Source organism: Leuciscus leuciscus (assembly GCF_965113295.1).
Source record: "Leuciscus leuciscus genome assembly, chromosome: 2".
Taxonomy (NCBI): domain Eukaryota; kingdom Metazoa; phylum Chordata; class Actinopteri; order Cypriniformes; family Leuciscidae; genus Leuciscus; species Leuciscus leuciscus.
The window spans coordinates 65,552,343-65,571,220 of NC_138726.1; the positions used below are offsets into that span (position 1 = coordinate 65,552,343).

Genomic DNA, 18,878 nt, shown 5'->3' on the forward strand with positions numbered 1-18,878 from the left:
TTAACGTTACCGAACATTATCGTCCGGCTTTCGGCTACTGTCTGCCATGTACAGAACCGGTTTTGTTCATTAAATGTTCTGATCTTTGCTTTTTATGTTTTATTTATTATACTTAAAATAAATGTGTATATTCATTTATTTAGTTTTTTTTCTTTTTTCACAAATGTATGACTTTTGGAAGTGCAATTTGATTACCATATATGCAGTTAGTTTTAATAAAGTTGAATTAACGTAACCTTCTGTGATTTTTACTCTTCAAAGTGTACACTTGCAGGTGTTGATTATAATTAGGCTAATTTACTGATAGCCCCATAAATAATAATAAGGATAAACAATATTTAAAAAAAAAACTATATAATTATCTAACATCTGACTAATTAAAAATTAACCTCAAAACATAAAATGCTAAATGGGGGATATCTATAGGCCTAAATAGCATAAAAACAAAAAATTCTCAGAACGTCGTCTCTCAGTTGCTGAATGTCGCGCAACAACGTTGCTACAGCCCTGTCGCGTCTTAAAATTCTACGTTGTTACAATGTTGCGAGCACGTAGACAGCGACGTTGCCACAGAGGAAATGCAACGTGCCACAACGTAAATGTGTTTGCTGGGTGGTCCGCCCCCAATGGCTCCTTAGAGGCAGCTAATCCTACCCTCAACCTTAAACCTACCCATCCCCTCGCTGCCTGGAAGGCGCCATTGGGGGCTTAAAACACCAAACACCGTCCGCAACCAGTGTCACGTCACTCACAAGATCGGCTTATTGCCTTATGATATATTAATTTATTTTAGAGTCATAAAACCCTATTCGACAACATATAAAAACGAAATAATCTTTAGAGTCATTTTATAAAGGTGTTCTTAAAAAACAAAAAAGTTATTTAAAAGTCGTGTCATCTTAAATTCCAATGAAACAGCTGTCGTCAGCTAGTTCCCGCGGCCATAAGAAATACAGTTTAGTATTATTAAACATGTTCTTACCAGAAGTCTCTATGAAGAGATTCACCAGAACAGCGACAATAATAGTCAACATTCCTGTGAAAATACAGACACTCGAATAAAACTACGGGATTTTTTTATTTTTTTCCAGAAACGCACGAATCATGTGAGAGATATAATAAATCAGACTGTCGTGTTCAACGAGGAACAGAAACTCACCGGAGAAGAAGACTCGTCTGTTAAATCACAGTGATGTGAAGATGAGCTGTTTCGCGTTCAACACAATAATAGAGTCCAAATAAACGGAGAAAATCGACGAAAATCTGAATCTATCAAACGTGCACCTGACTTTTAATCCTGTATATCCTTCTCTTAACTTTCACTTTCTAAACATAACGTGATTCCTCAATGAAAACGTCATCATCATATGATTAAAACCTCTGCATAAGTCTCATAAGTGTGTTTGTGTGTGTGTTTTCTGTTTTTACGAGGCGATTGAATAGCTAATGGAAAATCCACATAGATCTCAAGGATTTTTTCCTCATGGATCGACTGTAGAAAAAAAAGTAGCCTATCAAGGGGAAAGCCTGCAGTGTGCGGCGATATTGTAGATCATAACGATGATAAAGAGTAAAGACGACCGAGACGACGCTCTCTTAACAACAGCGTGCATTCATTAATACATTAACACATAGCTGTGTGTTTAGCATGCATGATGATGATACATCATATAATTATGAATATATTGTTAGTGAAAATAAATGTATTAACCCTTTCATGCATGAATTATGATAACTATGTGTTTTTATTGCTCTTAGGGCATGGAAAACAAAATGTGAATTTATTTAATTTATTTTACAAATTTTTCAGAGAGGTTTTCAGATGTCCTCTTGAGTGGACAGCCTATGGTTTAAACTGAAGAGATACTGTATTAAACATAATACAAGAATCAAACAGATATAGTGTGTGTATTTAACAAACCAATCAATAAAAATATATCAAATCATGTGAAAAATATAAAATATAAAAAATAAATAAATGTGAAATAGTGCAAAGGCAATTGAACTTCATACAAGTTGACCTTCGCGTGTCTTTGATATCAGAACATGAGGACGTGATTTCATCAGAACTTTCTACAGCCTATCAAGATACAACTGTGGAAACCACTCAGATGCTCCCTCTTTAGACAAAGTTGATTTGTGCATAAAAATATCTAATTTACTTATCAAAGATGCTTCATAAAAATCCCCCTTGAGAAGAGATGTTTAGAAATGAGATTAATAGAGTAATTTCTTGAGCACATTAACAGTCTTCAGTGTGACGGTGGGAAAGAGAGTTCTGGAAGGACATTCAAATGTCATGTGACTTAAAAACAGCACATCATTGGCTACCTTAAGGCCTGCCCTTTTAATTATCATAGTGAAATATATTGTATTTTTCTCTGAACAACGAGAAATTAATAAATAATTTAATTAAAGAAGCAGATGCTTCCTGCTCAGCTACTGTTCGGACGCTCTTGCTTACTGCTCCGCGCTTTGCTCTATCGCTTTTATATTTTATCTTCTATACTTTTATAATTTGAGCTCCTTTTATCACTTAATTTTAACTTCAGCAAATCAGCACAGTGCTCAAACGACAAAGTTTGGATTACTACAAAAACGCAGAATTCTTCTACCCGACCAGCTTACATTCCGGGGAAAGGAAAACACAACTGCCTACAAGGATAAGAGAGAAAATGCCTCTTCTGGAATCTACTTGCTGCACTAACTGCCACAGACTTTTACAAAGGATTGCAGTTCTTGAAACAAAGTTATTTACGGGACCACCAAACCAGACGGAGCACACAACAGAGCTTCGTCATGGACGCCCTCAGCATATAGCCGGTGAGTCCCATGAAACTAGTGCTCCTCGACAGGTAGAGAAACAAGCCGATCGACTTACAAACCGATGGCACAAACAGGGAGCGAGACCCAAAGGCACTCGAGACATCAGATTGTCACGAGCCTCACATATTACCGCAGTAGCATCCTCTACCCCAGATACAGCTCTGACAAAGATTGCAAACACTGGTCTCCCACCAACACCTATACATCTTGAGAACAGATTTGAAGTACTAATGAATGTAAATGAGGAACCCCCAAACGTGATGAATGTGATCGAACACAGACTGTATCAGCCAGTAGCTAACACTGATGCTAACTGGCGCTCAAGGTCGAGCAGACAGCGGCACTCAGCTCAGAGCGCAGCCGAGCTCAGGACTCTGATAGTGGGGGACTCCATAATCAGAAACATTAGCAGCAGGGATACAACTACATGCTGCCTTCCACAAGCAACAACTTCTGATATAAACAGGGAACTTCAGAACATTCTAATGAAACATAAGACTGCAAATCGACTCATCATTCATGTGGGGAAGAATGACATTCATAAAGAGCAGTCAGAACTCCTTAAGAAGGATTTCAATGAACTTTTTGAAACACTTAAAAAACTGAAAGTTCAGACATTCATCAGTGGACCACTCCCAGCAAGAGGGACAAACAGGTTTTCACGGTTGCTTGGGATTAATACATGGCTGCAAAAAACCTGCAATATAAAAGGAGTGAGCTTCATTGACAACTTCAATCTCTTCTGGAGTCAGAGACAACTATTTCATCGGGATGGCCATCACCCAAACAAACTTGGTTCAAGAGTGTTAAAGGACAATATCTACTTCTCCCTCAATCATCCTTCTGCAGTGTGTGTCAATCAGAACGACACACACACACCTGGACACAGTATGAATGACCACAGGACTTCACTTCAGAATGGACATGATGTTGACATATCACACAAGGACAATGATAACACCACTGAGCCACAATAACCTCTGCTCACGGACACAATCTCAGCTGAGCCATGCCCACAGAGCTCATCACAGACAGACACATCAGAACTGCTCCAAGATTCAGCACCCAAGGACGACTTCCTGGAAAACAGTCAGGGAAGCCAGGACAGCATATCACAGCCTCCTATAACACCAGAGCAAGAGCCCCTTTCACCAGACACGTTCTCCCTCTCGCCAGCAACTCCACTCCTGTGCTTCTCACAGAAAATGGAAGAACTGGTGCATGCTGGAACCAGACTATCCCACTCTTTTGCTGCAAGCCCCCAGATATCAACCAAAAAACGTCGGGCACCGCTACCACCAAAGCCTGCGGGCCGAGCTCGCCCTCCCCCTGCCTCTGTGAGAGCTCTTCGGCCTCTGCCACAACGCCAGGGCCCACACCCTCCTCCATCTGCTCGAGGTCAACCAAAAACAACTGATACCAGCTCTCAGTGATGTGTGTCGGGTCCCCGCTTTGATAACAGTAACTTTCTCATATGTTTACAGAACAAGCGGGAACCCAGTGTGCCTGTATCTTTCTCTATTGCTGTTCTGTTACAAGATAGAAAGTCTAAGGCCTTCAATAGCCGTACAGCAAACTCAACTAATCTGGTGCCTGTTGCACGTCTAACTAAGATTGATGTAGGGAAAAAAAGTAAGACTGTTAAGTTAGCAATTTTAAACATCCGCTCACTTAAAAATAAATCACTTCTAGTCAATGACTTAATAACCACAAACAACCTGGATTTTATGCTTCTAAATGAAACCTGGCTAGAAGACAGCTGCAGTGCAACAATCCTCAATGAAACATCCCCTCCTAACTTTACTTTTATGAGTGTCTGCAGAGCTGTTAAGAGAGGTGGGGGTCTAGCTGCTCTTTTTAAAGATATCTGTCAATGTAAGCAAATATCATTTGGGAACTACACGTCTTTCGAATATCTGGGTATTGTATTAAAAGGTGCTCCACGCATTTTACTTATCATTATTTACAGGCCTCCAAAATACTCTCCAGCCTTTGCTGAGGAATTTACAGAACTGTTATCAACAATTACCTCAGAGTTTGACTTTTTTGCCTTTGCTGGAGATTTTAACATTCACATAGATAATGCAGAAAACAATATGGCAAAAGAAATCAAAACTGTTTTAAAAATGCTGACTCAGCATGTACATGGACCCACACACAATCATGGACACACTCTAGATTTACTTATCAGTAAGGGTCTAAACATCTCATCGATTGTTATTAAGGATGTAGCACTGTCTGATCATTTCTGTATTTTCTTTGATATATTGATCTCTCCTGCCACTGAAGCTAGATCTGTGTCTGTCAAGAAGAGATGCTTAAATGAGAACACTAGTGTACTATTTATGAAGGCTATATCCTTAACACCAAGCATATCTGCTGACTCTGTTGATTTTCTCCTTGATTCTTTTAACTCAAAAGTTAAAAGTGCAATTGATGATATTGCTCCTGTGAAAGTCAGGAAGAAGAGTGGCAGACAAAAAGCACCTTGGAGAAACTCAACAGCAGTGCAAAATATGAAAAGACAATGCAGAAAAGCAGAGCGCATGTGGCGGAAGACAAAGCTTGTAGTCCATTATAACATCTACAAAGACAGCCTTCATGCTTTCAATATGGAACTAGGCAAAGCTAGACAGACTTTCTTCTCAAATATTATAAACTGCAATTTAAACAACACACGCACTCTTTTTGCTACTGTAGAGAGACTGACAAACCCCCCAAGCCAGATTCCCAATGAAATGCTCTCAAACAGCAAGTGCAGTGAGTTTGCTTCTTTCTTCTCTGACAAAATCAATAATATCAGAAAGGTGATCAGCACATCATTGAGTTGCGCTGGGGTCAGACAGATCAGACCACCTGAAAAAGTAGTAACTTTGTCTGATTTCAAAAAAAATGTATAGCAAAATTTTGGTAGAAACCGTACAGCACCTTAAAACATCAACATGTGCTCTTGACACACTTCCCACATCTTTTTTCAAAAGTGTGTTAAACAGTTTAGAAGCAGATCTTCTAGAAGTGGTAAATGCCTCACTTCTCTCTGGGAGTTTTCCAAACTCCCTGAAAACTGCAGTTGTCAAGCCCCTCCTGAAAAAGAGCAATCTGGATAAGACCATATTAAGCAACTATAGACCGATCTCAAATCTTCCTTTCATAGGCAAGATCATTGAAAAAGTTATCTTCAATCAGCTGAACAAATTCTTAAGCTCGAATGGATACTTTGATAATTTTCAATCTGGTTTCCGACCGCATCACAGCACAGAGACAGCGCTCATAAAGATAATAAACGATATTCGCTAGAATACTGATTCAGGCAAATTATCAGTGCTGGTACTACTCGACCTCAGTGCTGCATTTGACACTGTCGATCATAACATACTTCTTGACAGGCTGGAAAACTGGGTGGGGCTTTCTGGGATAGTCCTAAAATGGTTCAGGTCATACTTAGATGGGAGAGGTTATTATGTGAGTATAGGAGACCATAAGTCTGAGTGGACATCAATGACATGCGGAGTCCCTCAAGGCTCAATTCTTGCGCCACTCCTGTTCAACCTGTATATGCTCCCAATGAGCCAAATAATGAGAAAGAACCAAATCGCTTACCACAGCTATGCAGACGACACACAGCTGTACTTAGCCCTATCGCCTAACGATTACAGCCCAATTGACTCCCTGTGCCAATGCATTGATGAAGTCAACAGTTGGATGTGCCAAAACTTTCTTCAGTTAAACAAAGATAAAACTGAAGTCATTGCATTTGGAAACAAAGATGAAGTTTTCAAGGTGAACGCATACCTTCACTCTAGGGGTCAAACAACTAAACATCAAGTCAGGAATCTTGGTGTGACACTAGAGTCAGACCTTAGTTTCAGTAGTCATGTCAAAGCAATAACTAAATCAGCATACTATCATCTAAAAAATATTGCAAGAATTAGATGCTTTGTTTCCAGACAAGACTTAGAGAAACTTGTGCATGCTTTCATCACCAGCAGGGTGGATTATTGTAATGGACTCCTCACTGGCCTTCCCAAAAAGACCATAAGACAGATGCAGCTCATACAGAACGCTGCCGCCAGGATTCTGAGCAGAACCAGAAAATATGAACATATCACACCAGTCCTCAGGTCTTTACACTGGCTCCCAGTTAGATTTAGGATTGATTTCAAAGTATTATTACTGGTATATAAATCATTCAATGGCCTAGGACCTCAATACATTGCAGATATGCTCACTGAATATAAACCCAACAGATCACTCAGATCATTAGGATCATATCAGCTAGAAATACCAAGGGTTCACTCTAAGCATGGCGAGTCTGCTTTTAGCTATTATGCTGGAACCAGCTTCCAGAAGAGATCAGATGTGCTCCTACAGTGGTCACATTCAAATCCAGACTCAAAACACTTCTGTTTAGCTATGCATTTACTGAATGAGCACTGTGCCGCTGTTCGTCCGACTGTTTGTACTGTACTGTATTTCATTTTATTTTTCTAAACTGTTTTAATTATTCTTATTTCTTTTTATTATTTTAATTTCTTCTATGTAAAGCACTTTGAATTGCCATTGTGTATGAAATGTGCTATATAAATAAACTTGCCTTGCCTAATAGCCGTACCATAAAGGGTTAATTAAATGTCTGTCCTTATCAGCCTCGATCAAAGCCTCAGTTCTGGTAGGGAAACATGCAACAGAAACTTTCAATTTCAGTTCATGAGTTTCTCACATTTCTGCATTTTCTCATTCTGACAGCATCAAATCCAGCCAATCAGCAGATGGCTCCGCCCCCAAACCAGCCCAAAAGAAGAAGAGCAAGACATCAGGAGTCATGAAGAAGGAGGACAGTCTTTGGACAGGTATCCCAAACATCTCAAACATCACTGCATATCAGGTGTCATTCATTTCTGCGGTTCAGTCTGGAGTTTATGTTGAGATCAAGTTCTGTTCATCACACAGAAGTATCATATAACTTCAGAACACTTAGAATACAGCACACAAGTGAAGTGCACTACTCTTATGATAAGTCTGTGTTTGCCTGAAGAAAGAAAGTCTTACAGAAGAGCAGTGACTGTAGTCCCGACCGTAAGGAACCACAACTGTGATTAATGGAGAAAGAAAGAGAACTTCTAAATTCACATTCACATTTAAGAGGTTTACAGCAGTGACCCCAAAAGCATTGGTGCATCAAGTGTGTGTTTCTGCGTGTCTCACTAACGTCACTTTACTTCATCATGTCTGAAGTCTCAGTGTGTTTTAATCAGATGTGCTTTGGTGATTTTTCTCCTCAAGATCTCATTTATAAAGAAAAAACAAAAGTATTTTGATTATTTATTTATTGTGTCTTTTATTAAAATAACAAAAAAAATCAATCAAAGTGTACTTTAATATCATTTACAATATGGGTTATAAAAGAAATGTATTACAAAGTCCCCAAAGTACAGTGTCCATCTATTGAAAATATCTTACAACACCAAATTTAATTTGATATTAAATTTGCTGCGATTTCATTCATTTTTAAGATCAAGGTCAAAGTCAACAGAAGCTGCTTGGCTTGAAAGTGCAGCTTTAGTGTGTGTGTGTGTGTGTGTGTGTGTGTGTGTGTGTGTGTGTGTGTGTGTGTGTGTGTGTGTGTGTGTGTGTGTGTGTGTGTGTGTGTGTGTGTGTGTGTGTGTGTGGAGTACATCAGAAATAGAGCAGAGCACATCAGTTTACTATTGTCCATCATCCAGTGTAGACAGCATCACTGATTATAATGGTTTCTATTTGCTTTTGTTGAGTTGCATCGCGCCGCTTGCGTCCGGCGTAGACTCTGTGTTACTCAGTAAAGGTTGACTGGACTCTACAGCTGATTCTACAGGTTTTGGACAATCCAGAATTTCTAGTGGACTCTGATCTCCTACACCTGGATTAAACAGCGGAACGACTGATCCAGTGAATCTGGTGCTCATGGTCAGCAAATGTTTCCTCTCTTTGACATTGTAAAATGACAGCTGACCGTGACCACAATCTAACAGAACTCCCAGTTGTTCAGGTCTCGGCGTCAGTGAGAGAGTAACTGGTGGATCAGAGTTGGTGAAAAAGCCATTAGGACCGTCTGAACACAAGAACCAGTAACCGTTTGATTGAGTTAAAGATTTGTCTTTTGAACGAAAATTTCCATCTTTCACCACACCAATTAACCAGTAGTTTTTAGGAGGTGTATCTTCTCGTGCCAACGCAACCTCCCAATAGTGACGTCCATATGTACATTTTTGGGCTCCAAATGCATATAATTTGTAGGGAAATCCTTCTCCAGTGCGATTATATTCTTTTTTGTGCCTCACTATTTTACGGTCCTTGGAAATGTACAAATCTGGAGATACATAATGTTGGTCAATAGTGATCTGAACTGTGGGGAAAAAACAAAGCAACAATTATAAATACTCAAACTTGTGTGTGTGAGATCATATTTACATATATGCATATGAAATGTATGTAAATGAGATTGTCATACCTGCATGTTTCCTCAGTTCTTCTATATTTATCTTTCCCCCAGCTAAAATGAAAAACAAGCACTGTTTCATTATTCAGTTCATTCTATTTTCCACCAGACCATGTTCATATTTTCTTCTGCTACAACATGCATGTAAATGTTTATGTTACGATTAGCATGTCACTTCAACAGTTATGGTTATTATAAAAATATATCAAAGAACATTTAATAAAGTACCTTCTTTTGTCAGTTTCTCCATAGCTCCATCCTCACAAACTAAAATGAAATAAAATTGGAGGGATTAATTTGGACCAATGATCATTTCTCCAGATTAAATTGCACATTTAACCATGTCCGGCACTGACTGGCATAAAACCATAGACTACTTTAACTGTATCAGAAAGTCTTTTCAGAAAAGAACAGGCATTTTCTCACAGTAATCCTGTGTCTAAAAGTGTTCGTCTGATCCATGACTGAGTTTAGATGTACATGGCATGAGTTCATGTTACTTACTTTGTTCTTCTGGTTTCTTCCCTGCAAAACAGATAAAACACATGAGATGCATAAAACATAAAAACAAACTCCTAAAGACTAACTCTTTTGAAATCTTTCAACCAGATTGTACCTGTTAGTTTCTGTCTGTATTTGTACAGGATCAGCCCAACCAAACCCAGAAGAGCACAGATGAGAAGGGTGAAGAAAAGAGCCTTCCATAGGTCTGATGAATCTGATGAATCTGGTGGATCTGAGAAAGAAAGTCCATATGAATTTTAACTAAACTCTGAAGCAAAATATATAATTAAATAATGCTAAAAGAAAACAACATTTTAATTTTTGCCCATGTTTAATTCATGTGTGTTCACACCAGGCTTAATGTTGGACAAAGTTCCCTATCATGTCACAACTTGCACAACATCTCCTCCTCTGAACTCAGCAGAAGCTCAGGTCACTCTGCCATGCTGATATGGAGTTGATTTGGAGATGCACAGGTAGACTTGTTTGCCTCTCCGGAGTCCTCCCATTAACAGCTTTTTTATTCCATGATGACCGAGGGGACCGGCATGGATCCACTGACACACAGATGGCCCTGGGGATTTCCCCCAGTGAGCATGCTCGCACAGACACTGCGCAAGGTCAGGAGAAAGGGGAGCCGGTCTTGATGGATGCGCCTAACTGGCCCAACCGGACCTGGTTTTTGGACATGATGCTCCTCATGACAGCTAAGGAATTTCCCTGAGGAAGGACCGGTTTTCTCATAGCACTTGTGTCCAGATCTCTGGAACCTCCATGTGTGGCTTCCAGGATTAAGTGGCCTTCCACAGGATCATTTTTGGCCCTGTGTTTCTTTGAAATATCCCAGACGACCCTCCCGGATCTGCTAAATTAATTCCTAATTAATACCTTAATTTCTATCACTCAAGCCAGAGCCCCCTCTACTAGGCGAGATTATGCCTTTAAGTAGAGTCTGTTCATTGATTGGTGTTCCTCCCCGCCAGGAAGACCCTCGTAAATCCCTGATCAGCTCTGTGCTTTCTTACTTGCAGGAGAGGTTGAAGAGAAAGCTGTCTCCCTCCGCCTTGAAAGTGTATGTTGCTGCAATTGCAGCACATCACAAAGCAGTAGACAGTAGGTCTTCGGGAAAGTACGACCTGATCATCAGGTTCCTGAGAGGCGCCAGGAGACTAAATCCTCCTCGACCACGTCTTATCCCTCTTGGGACCTCTCCGCTGTACTTACAGCCCTGCAGAGAGTGCCATTTGACTGTGTTACAGTCAGTCAAGCTTAAGATCCTGACTGAGCTCATGTCTATCAAGAGGGTAGGGGACCTGCAGGCATTTTCAGTCAGCGATACTTGTCTGGAATTTGGGTCAGCTGACTCTCACGTAATCCTGAAACCCCAGCCCGGATATGAGCCCAAAGTTCGCACCACTCCCTTTCGTCGCTGTGCCCATGCCCACGGAAAGTCGAACGTGTATGGAAGTAAAATAATGTCAAATGTTTTTGAAATAAAAAGCCTGTTGAATTGCACTACTTGAAAAAAAAATAGGCATTGCATTAACCATGCTTGCATTTTAATGCATTGTATTTTTAGTGCTTACATTTTTATGGGCTGAAATCCAACATAGTTGAATATTTAAGCTGTGAATATTTCAATTAAAAACATTTCAAACACCTTTTCATTATTAAAAATTCAATAATCCATATTCACCTTTCATATTTCACTTCCAAAATATTCAAACTGTTTAAAAATACAACCAATAATATTCAACAGGCAATTTTCGGTCCATTTTATTTCGCTTTGCAAATTCACTTCCACAAATTCAGTGGTTCAAATTCGACAGTAAATTCAACATCGACATGCAGGAAAAGCAGTAGATTGCAGAGCATACTCTCCATCTGCTGTTAGTCGACCTCACCAGCAGGGGGTGCAAAAGCGCGTGTTGTTGACGAAGACCAGCAACAGTTAGAGCAAGCCATTCATTCATAAAACTCATTTACAGCAAGTGTATTTGTGATTATTATGAAGGTGGTTTTATGTTAAATTCAGTGCCTTCACGGTTACTTTTCCTGTGTAACCTACATGCATCTTTCTCTACCGTGAACGAGATTATAATGTTATTCCCCGATGCGGATATACAGATCCAATGTTACATTTTTGAGGTTGACATATATTTCTCTTGGTTGTTTAGTTGCCTTAACTTTATATTGTGGCGATGTGCTGCATGCAGGCTATTAGGGTTTCCCTCAATACTTCAGGATTCCCCTGCTGGACATATACAACGCTTACCGTAGCTTAATGGACTACAGTGATGTAAAAGACCAAACTCGCAGTCGCAGGCAAACAGATGGACTCAGAATAACGCGCAAAGCTTAATGCTGAGCGTTTCCCAGTGATAGACTGGCATAAAGATGGCTTGATGTTGGACATTCGCATATTTAGGGACCGACTCTAAAGTGTATACGACTTTGGTATACACGTTTCTAACTCCGATAGCATTTGAATAGAACGACTTACAGTCATAAAACCAACTGTAAAGTGTTCATGTAGTTTCAGGCATACTGCGCACCCTTTGGATTTTTTATATTTATTCAAATAAATTTAAGTTTGCTATTGAAGTTAGAAACGTGTATGCCAATGTTGTATGCAACTTTAGAGAGGGTCCCTAAATGTGCTAATGTCCAATATCAAGCCAATTTTACATTTAGTCATTTAGCAGACGCTTTTATCCAAAGCGATTTACAGTTAAACTAACAATAGGACAACAATATGCAAGTGCTATGACAGTTTAAGCTAATGCAATACACGTAGGCATACTTTAAATATATATATATATATATAGAGAGAGAGAGAGAGAAGAGAAGAGAAGAGAAGAGAAGAGAAGAGAAGAGAAAGTGTTATGCCAGTATATCATGAAACGCTCAGCATGAAACTTTGCGCGTTAAGTTCATATTCTGAGTCCATCTTCTTGCCTGTAGCCTATATAGTAGCCTACAGCCTACTTCCCCAAAAAGGTGCAAGATTGGTCTTTCATACAGCGCCGCCACTCCCACCACGCGCATCACGCGCTGTGCGTAGGGCACCAAGTGCTGAGGGGGCACCATAAATAGCCTAATGAAAAAAAAATTATAATGCCGATATTATTTCATTAGCCTATAGAAATATTATTAGGCACATTTTAGCCATGTATATGTAACAAAAAAGGGGGAACAAGATAATTGAATTGCTCTAGTCTAGAAAGTACCGCCCCCCCCCCCCCACGTTGGATGGTCCGTGCCGGTTGTTCGCGCGGGCGCCTTTGCGAAGGACGCGTTCGCGCGGACGAAGTTTGACAGACAGAAAGTAGGCAACTTTTTTGGAAATGGCCCCGAAAAGACAGTAGGAGTCAGGATCTGAGAAAAGAAATAACAAGAAACTGCGATTTACACTTGCAGGTAAGTCCATGTTTAATAATTCTTAAATACGGGAAATGTGCTGCTGCTAATCGTAACGCGCCTCGAACTTGCTGACGTTAATGTTAGCAAACTATGTTATTATAACTTATAACTTCGGTGCAAGCTAAATTGAGATTTTACTGTTAAACATTACCTATTTTACAAATAACTGACGCCAGCTAGCTGTTACTTTCTTTACTATTTTTCTTTAGATATTGAGCAGTAGTTTATGGTTTATTTTGACGTGACGGTGGTTAATACTTTCTCAGTAACAGTTAACGTTAGCAGTCAGTGCAGTGCACATGGTAGGCTAACAATTCCTGTTAAATATATAAAAAATATAAAATGTCATTATGAATGATATAAAGCAAACAATACTGTTTAATTTTGTGCATTATTGCACCTCATTCTATTATGCTTTTATATTATATTATATTTATCAAATAGTTGATAAATAAGGAATAAAGGGGGAGAACTCCTTGGCTGCCATGCTTTCAGTTTTAAATGTTTATAATTGTTTCCGGTATGAGATTCTTTGTTTGAATATTTTGTCTAATAAATGTAATTTATTCAAAGTGATATTGAATTTGGGAAAAACATGTCTGGATTATTTTGATAATTTTTTTTATCTTGCTATTCTGTTTACTGAAGAAAAGTTTGCACTTTCAAATGTGTAGTGTGTGTTGGCTATTCTATATATGTTTACAAAGTCAGCAAAGCTGTGAAGATTTTACTTTCTCTTTTTAGTGTTCTTAAGTTTTATACTGTGATGCTGCTATTGTGTTATTGGTATTGAGTTATATGTTTGGTAAGTTAAACTGACAAAAACAAACGTTTTTTTTCTCGGGGTCGGGGTGGGGGGCATCATAAAGGAATTATGCTTAGGGCACCAAAATGGCTAGCAGCGGCACTGCTTTCATATCACTGTATTAGTCCATTAAGCTACGTTAAGCGTCTTGTCCGAAAGGAAGGGGAATCCTTGAGTATGAGGTATTGAGGGAAACCGATTATAATCCTGTTCATGGTAGAGAAAGCTGATGACGTAGAATACACAGGGAAAGTAACAATGAAGTTATTGAATGAAACATAAACACCTTTTGTGTCTTTATCATCTTTTCCGCATATATACTGACACAGATAATCATTTTCATTTTATGAATGAATGTCTTCGTCAACAACAAGTGCTTTTGCACCATCTGATGGTGAGGTAGACTAACAGCAGATGGAGAGTATGCTCGGCAATCTACTGCTTTTCCTGCAGTTCCTGGACGTCAATGTTGAATTTACTGTCGAATTTGAACCACTGAATTTGTGGAAGCGAATTTGCAAAGTGAAATAAAATGGACCGAAAATTGCTTGTTGAATATTATTATTTTTAAACAGTTTGAATATTTTGGAAGTGAAATATGAATGGTGAATATGGATTATTGAATTTTGAATTTTGAATAATGAAAAGGTGTTTGAAATGTTTTTAATTGAAATATTCACAGCTTAAATATTCAACCATGTTGAATTTCAGCCCATAAAAATGCAAGCCCTAAAAATACAATGCATTAAAATGCAAGCATGGTTAATGCAATGCCTATTTTTTTTTCAAGTAGTGCAATTCAACAGGCTTTTTATTTCAAAAACATTTGACATTATTTTACTTCCATAAACGTGACCGACTGATCGGAAAAAGTCTTGGTTACTGCTGTAACCCTCGTTCCCTAAAGGAGGGAACTGAGATGATGTCCCGCCTGCCACAACAGTAACCAAGACATTCCCTTTCGAAGTGGAAATTCGACACTGCATCTTGGTGTTGACGCTATGGGGAACGCCCTCAGCATGACCGGTGTCTGAGCATTTATCATACACATGGCAATCTTATTGGCAGACAGCTGACTTCACACACGGAGTGCGTGCGTGTAAAGGGGTGCCTGAGCTATTTTGTCTTACTTCCGTGTCCTCGTTATTTGACACCTGAGGACACTCATGAGCTCTGCGTTGTCTGCTTAGGATTCAGAATTCAGCCCTCGAGGGGGATGAATCACTGTGACAAGTTTACAGTGAGGAAGCTCCACTCATGCTTGGCTCTTTTCCCGAGGGATGAGAGGCAAGTGTCTGCACCCTTCTGTCCGGGCCCTACTGCTGCCAAGGTAAGGTGGTGGCTCTGATAGTGGGCTCGCAGGTTGAGCTGGGAGAGGATTTTCAGAAAGGAGTTTCGCTTTCTCAGCCCTCTCTTGTCAGCCCTAGTGATCTGATGGACTCGGAAGACTGCTCTGTGGCATCTTGATCCAGCAGAGCATGTTGCTGGTGTCCGGCTCTAGGAGCTTGACGTGGTAGGTGTCACAGTTCTGTTCTGTCTGAGTGTTTTTGTCACTGGTCACATGTTTTCCTTTGTTCTGTTTTCCCGCCACTCCTTGGTTTCCATGGTTACCCTCATTAGTTAATTTGTATCACCTGGTTTCTCATTAGTCTTGTCAGCTGTGTCTTGTTTCCCTGATCTGTTCTCCCTTGTATTTAAACCCTGAGTTTTGCCTTGTTCAGTGTCGGTCAATGTTTAATGTTAGGTTCCTGTTCTGAGCACATGCTCCCTGTTTTTGTGTATCTGTTATATTTGAGAATTAAAACCTTGGAATACTTGTGCTGCATCTTCGAGTTTGCCTCCTACTTCATCCACCCAGAAGCCTGACAGTAGGAGGGGGAACAGTAAGTGAGTTTGTTGAGCCCTAACTTCCTGTTGATTTGAGCAATTTCAGCCGGGTTTTAATTCGTTCCTCCCCTGTGAGCCTTCCTTTTCATCTGGATATTGAAGTCCTGGAAGAAGCCATATTTCTCTTTCAACAACTATGATGATGTGGAGGGATTGTGTGAACAGGAAAATGCAAAGATGTCCCCTGCAGAAAAGACGCTGGCTAGCTATCTCTCGCAGAGTGAGGCATCCTAACTGAAGGCTCTGGTCCTTCCAGCAAAGCCGTTACAAACCACCCTGCAGCTGGTTGGCAAGGCGTATGCAGTGGCGGGTCAGGCTGGAGGTTTGTGGATAAATCTTTTAGACATAAGGATAGGGACTGAGAAGGTAGTGGGAAAATATTGTTAAAAATGAATACTACTAATAATAATAATTCATTACATTTATATAGCGTTTTTCTCTGCACTCAAAGCACTTTACATGGAAGGGGGAATCTCCTCAACCACCACCAATGTGCAGCATCTACCTGGATAATATTATTCCGATATATTATTATCACCATATTGCACCAGAACGCCCACCACACACCAGCTTATTGGTGGAGAGGAGACAGAGTGATGAAGCCAATTAGTATATATACATATGGGGATGATTAGGAGTATAGTCAACCACAGATTCTTCAATTAATTTGGAAGTTCATGTAATGATGTTTTCCCCTTGCAATAAAACAAATGTCCCCTTTACAGGCTTTAATGATACATAAAACATGAATTGTAGGTTTTGACTCACCAGTGACTTTGAGAACCACCTCTCCGGTGTCATATTCACTTTCTCCACTGACATAACAGTGAAATGAACCTTCATCCTGAATCCTGAGTTTCTCCAGGCGTAGAGAGACGTCTCCATCCTTCAGTCCACCAGACTGATCTGACCACAGAGTCAGTGAGCTTCGGTTCCTGAACGATTCCTCCTGGACATCCTGGATCTTCCCATGCTGATAGAGGAGAACAGGTTTGCTGAACTGGTCATGACGGTACCAGCGGATCTCCAGAGCTTCAGCGTTCTCAGGAGGAGAGATCCAGCAGGGCAGAGTGACTGTGGACCCGACATGAGCCACTGTCTGATCACGAGGAACCACAACAGTGAACGACACTGAGAGACACACCCCCCCCCCAAAAAATACTATGCATTAGTCTTTAATGTATGTATATACTGTATTTATTTTATTTTACTAGTTACAGTGACTCATAGCATTAGCAATATTTCAGATAAAATTTGCATGCAAAAACTAAACCGATTGACTGTTGTGATTAAATTGAAATGTGAACATGAATAAAAAGTGTTGATTGCGGAATTACATTCATATCTGCTCACGTTGCATCAAAGCTTTTTAAGCAGTTTTTACAGCTTTGAGCATTATAACCACATTTCCACATTAATCCACGGCCAAATAGAGGAGTTTAGATTAAAATAAATCTGCAACGCTGGTCATCGGCGCGCACCCGCGACACAAGACTATAATTAGATGAGCCACAGGTGCATCGTCAGGTCTTTTGTCTTCAGAGCCTTTCTGTGTTTAGTGTGCAAGCATCTATTTCCTCTCTGTCTACTATCAGATCTTGGTTAGGAGTTATTTAGTTTTACATCTGGCAGTGTGCAGATTTTTTCTCTTTCTCATCTCTGAATGATCTAATAAAAGAGTTTAAAAGTCAAAAAGAGAAATGAGTCAGCAAAGTAAGCGCTGTGTCCCTCCATGTTCTCGTCCTATGTCAGAACTGGATACACACACTTACTGCTTTGTGTGTTTCGGGAGGAGCATGCGATCGCTGCATTGGAGTCAGGAGAGTGCGAGCATTGTGAACTGTTCACAGTTAAGATGCTTCGTGCTCGTCTTGGCTACTTTCAGTCCGCACCCACATTAACATCGTGGGGTTCCCAAATGGATTTGGCTGATGAGCACGCTTGCTCGCTCACCAGATCCACAAGTTCCCTTGCGTGATCCCGAAGCACACCCCGGTGCTTCTTCGGCTCACGCAGGGGACAATGATGAATCTCTTGGGTCTACGGACTTCGAGCAGACAACCTCTGAGCATTCCTCGCACGTCGATAAGTCCGTCGAGGAATTACTCGAGGTGGTCACTCGCGCGGTGGCCAGATTGCAGCTTGACTGGCCTCGCGAACAAGAGACCCCCAAACGCAGTAAGCTTGAGGATAGGTACCGCAACATCAGTCTCTCCCCTTCTTCGAGGACCTCCATGATGAGCTATCTAAATCATGGAGAAAATCATATACCTCTCGTGTCTTTGTTCCCTCGACGTCGACTTTTTCGACTATCGTGGGTTTGAAGGCGCGGGGGTATGCGGAGATGCCTGGGTCTGCATCTTCGCTTAAGAGACCTACCCTCCCCACGAAGCCGTGCAGAACAACATCGGCTCTCGTGGGTAAAGCTTACCAAGCTGCAGGTCAGGCTGGTGCTGCGCTGCACACAATGGCTGTGTTACAGGCATACCAGGCTGACTTCTTGAAGGACTTGAGTGCAGGCACTACGATAGATGAGGAAGCATTTTCTGAACTGCACCGAGCCACAGACCTGTCTCTCCGTGCCACTAAACAGACGGCCCGTGCCTTCGGCCGTTCTATGTCTGCGTTAGTCAGCACGGAGAGGCACCTGTGGCTCAACCTCACCGGGATAAAAGATAAGGACCGTGTCTTTCTTCTGGACTCCCTGGTCTCTCCCTCTGGCCTGTTTGGCGACTCGGTCAACACAGTCGTCACCAGGTTCAGAGAGGTTAAGAGACATGAGGAGGCGTTTGTTCAGTTCCTTCCTCGCCGCACTCAAGGGGAGGGGCCATCGGCCACCCAACCTCTCCCCGGTCCTTCAAGATCTAGGGAGGTGAAAAAGCAGAGCGTGGCGAGTCGTGCTCCCCCTAGTAAGAACTGTGGACAGGCTCATCGTGCTCAGCAACCTCCTAAGCCAGA

At 40.8% G+C, this 18,878-nt stretch overlaps 2 protein-coding genes across 7 annotated transcripts in view; both read right to left on the reverse strand.

Moving 5' to 3' along the window:
* LOC309492657 (butyrophilin subfamily 1 member A1-like) overlaps positions 1-1,588 on the reverse strand; it is a 45,577-nt gene extending 43,989 nt beyond the window's left edge. The window contains exons 1-2 of the mRNA XM_082161666.1: positions 1,160-1,588; positions 983-1,036 (exon numbers count right to left, since the gene is read on the reverse strand). Of these exons, the coding sequence (XP_082017792.1) occupies positions 983-1,034 (52 nt within the window). The 5' untranslated portion in view covers positions 1,035-1,036; positions 1,160-1,588. The remainder of the gene's footprint in view (positions 1-982; positions 1,037-1,159) is intronic.
* The window catches only part of LOC309492652 (butyrophilin subfamily 1 member A1-like), a 255,379-nt gene that overhangs the window by 140,469 nt on the left and 96,032 nt on the right, over positions 1-18,878 (reverse strand). Inside the window, exons 3-7 of one of the 6 annotated variants that reach the window (XM_082161655.1) lie at positions 16,689-17,051; positions 9,918-10,019; positions 9,806-9,847; positions 9,314-9,355; positions 8,422-9,208 (exon numbers count right to left, since the gene is read on the reverse strand). In XM_082161655.1, the coding sequence (XP_082017781.1) occupies positions 8,580-9,208; positions 9,314-9,355; positions 9,806-9,847; positions 9,918-10,019; positions 16,689-17,051 (1,178 nt within the window). In that variant the 3' untranslated portion in view covers positions 8,422-8,579. Of the gene's footprint in view, positions 1-8,421; positions 9,209-9,313; positions 9,356-9,805; positions 9,848-9,917; positions 10,038-16,688; positions 17,052-18,878 lie in introns of those variants that run through there. The other 5 variants (XM_082161658.1, XM_082161656.1, XM_082161657.1 and 2 more) reach the window with 5 other exon arrangements.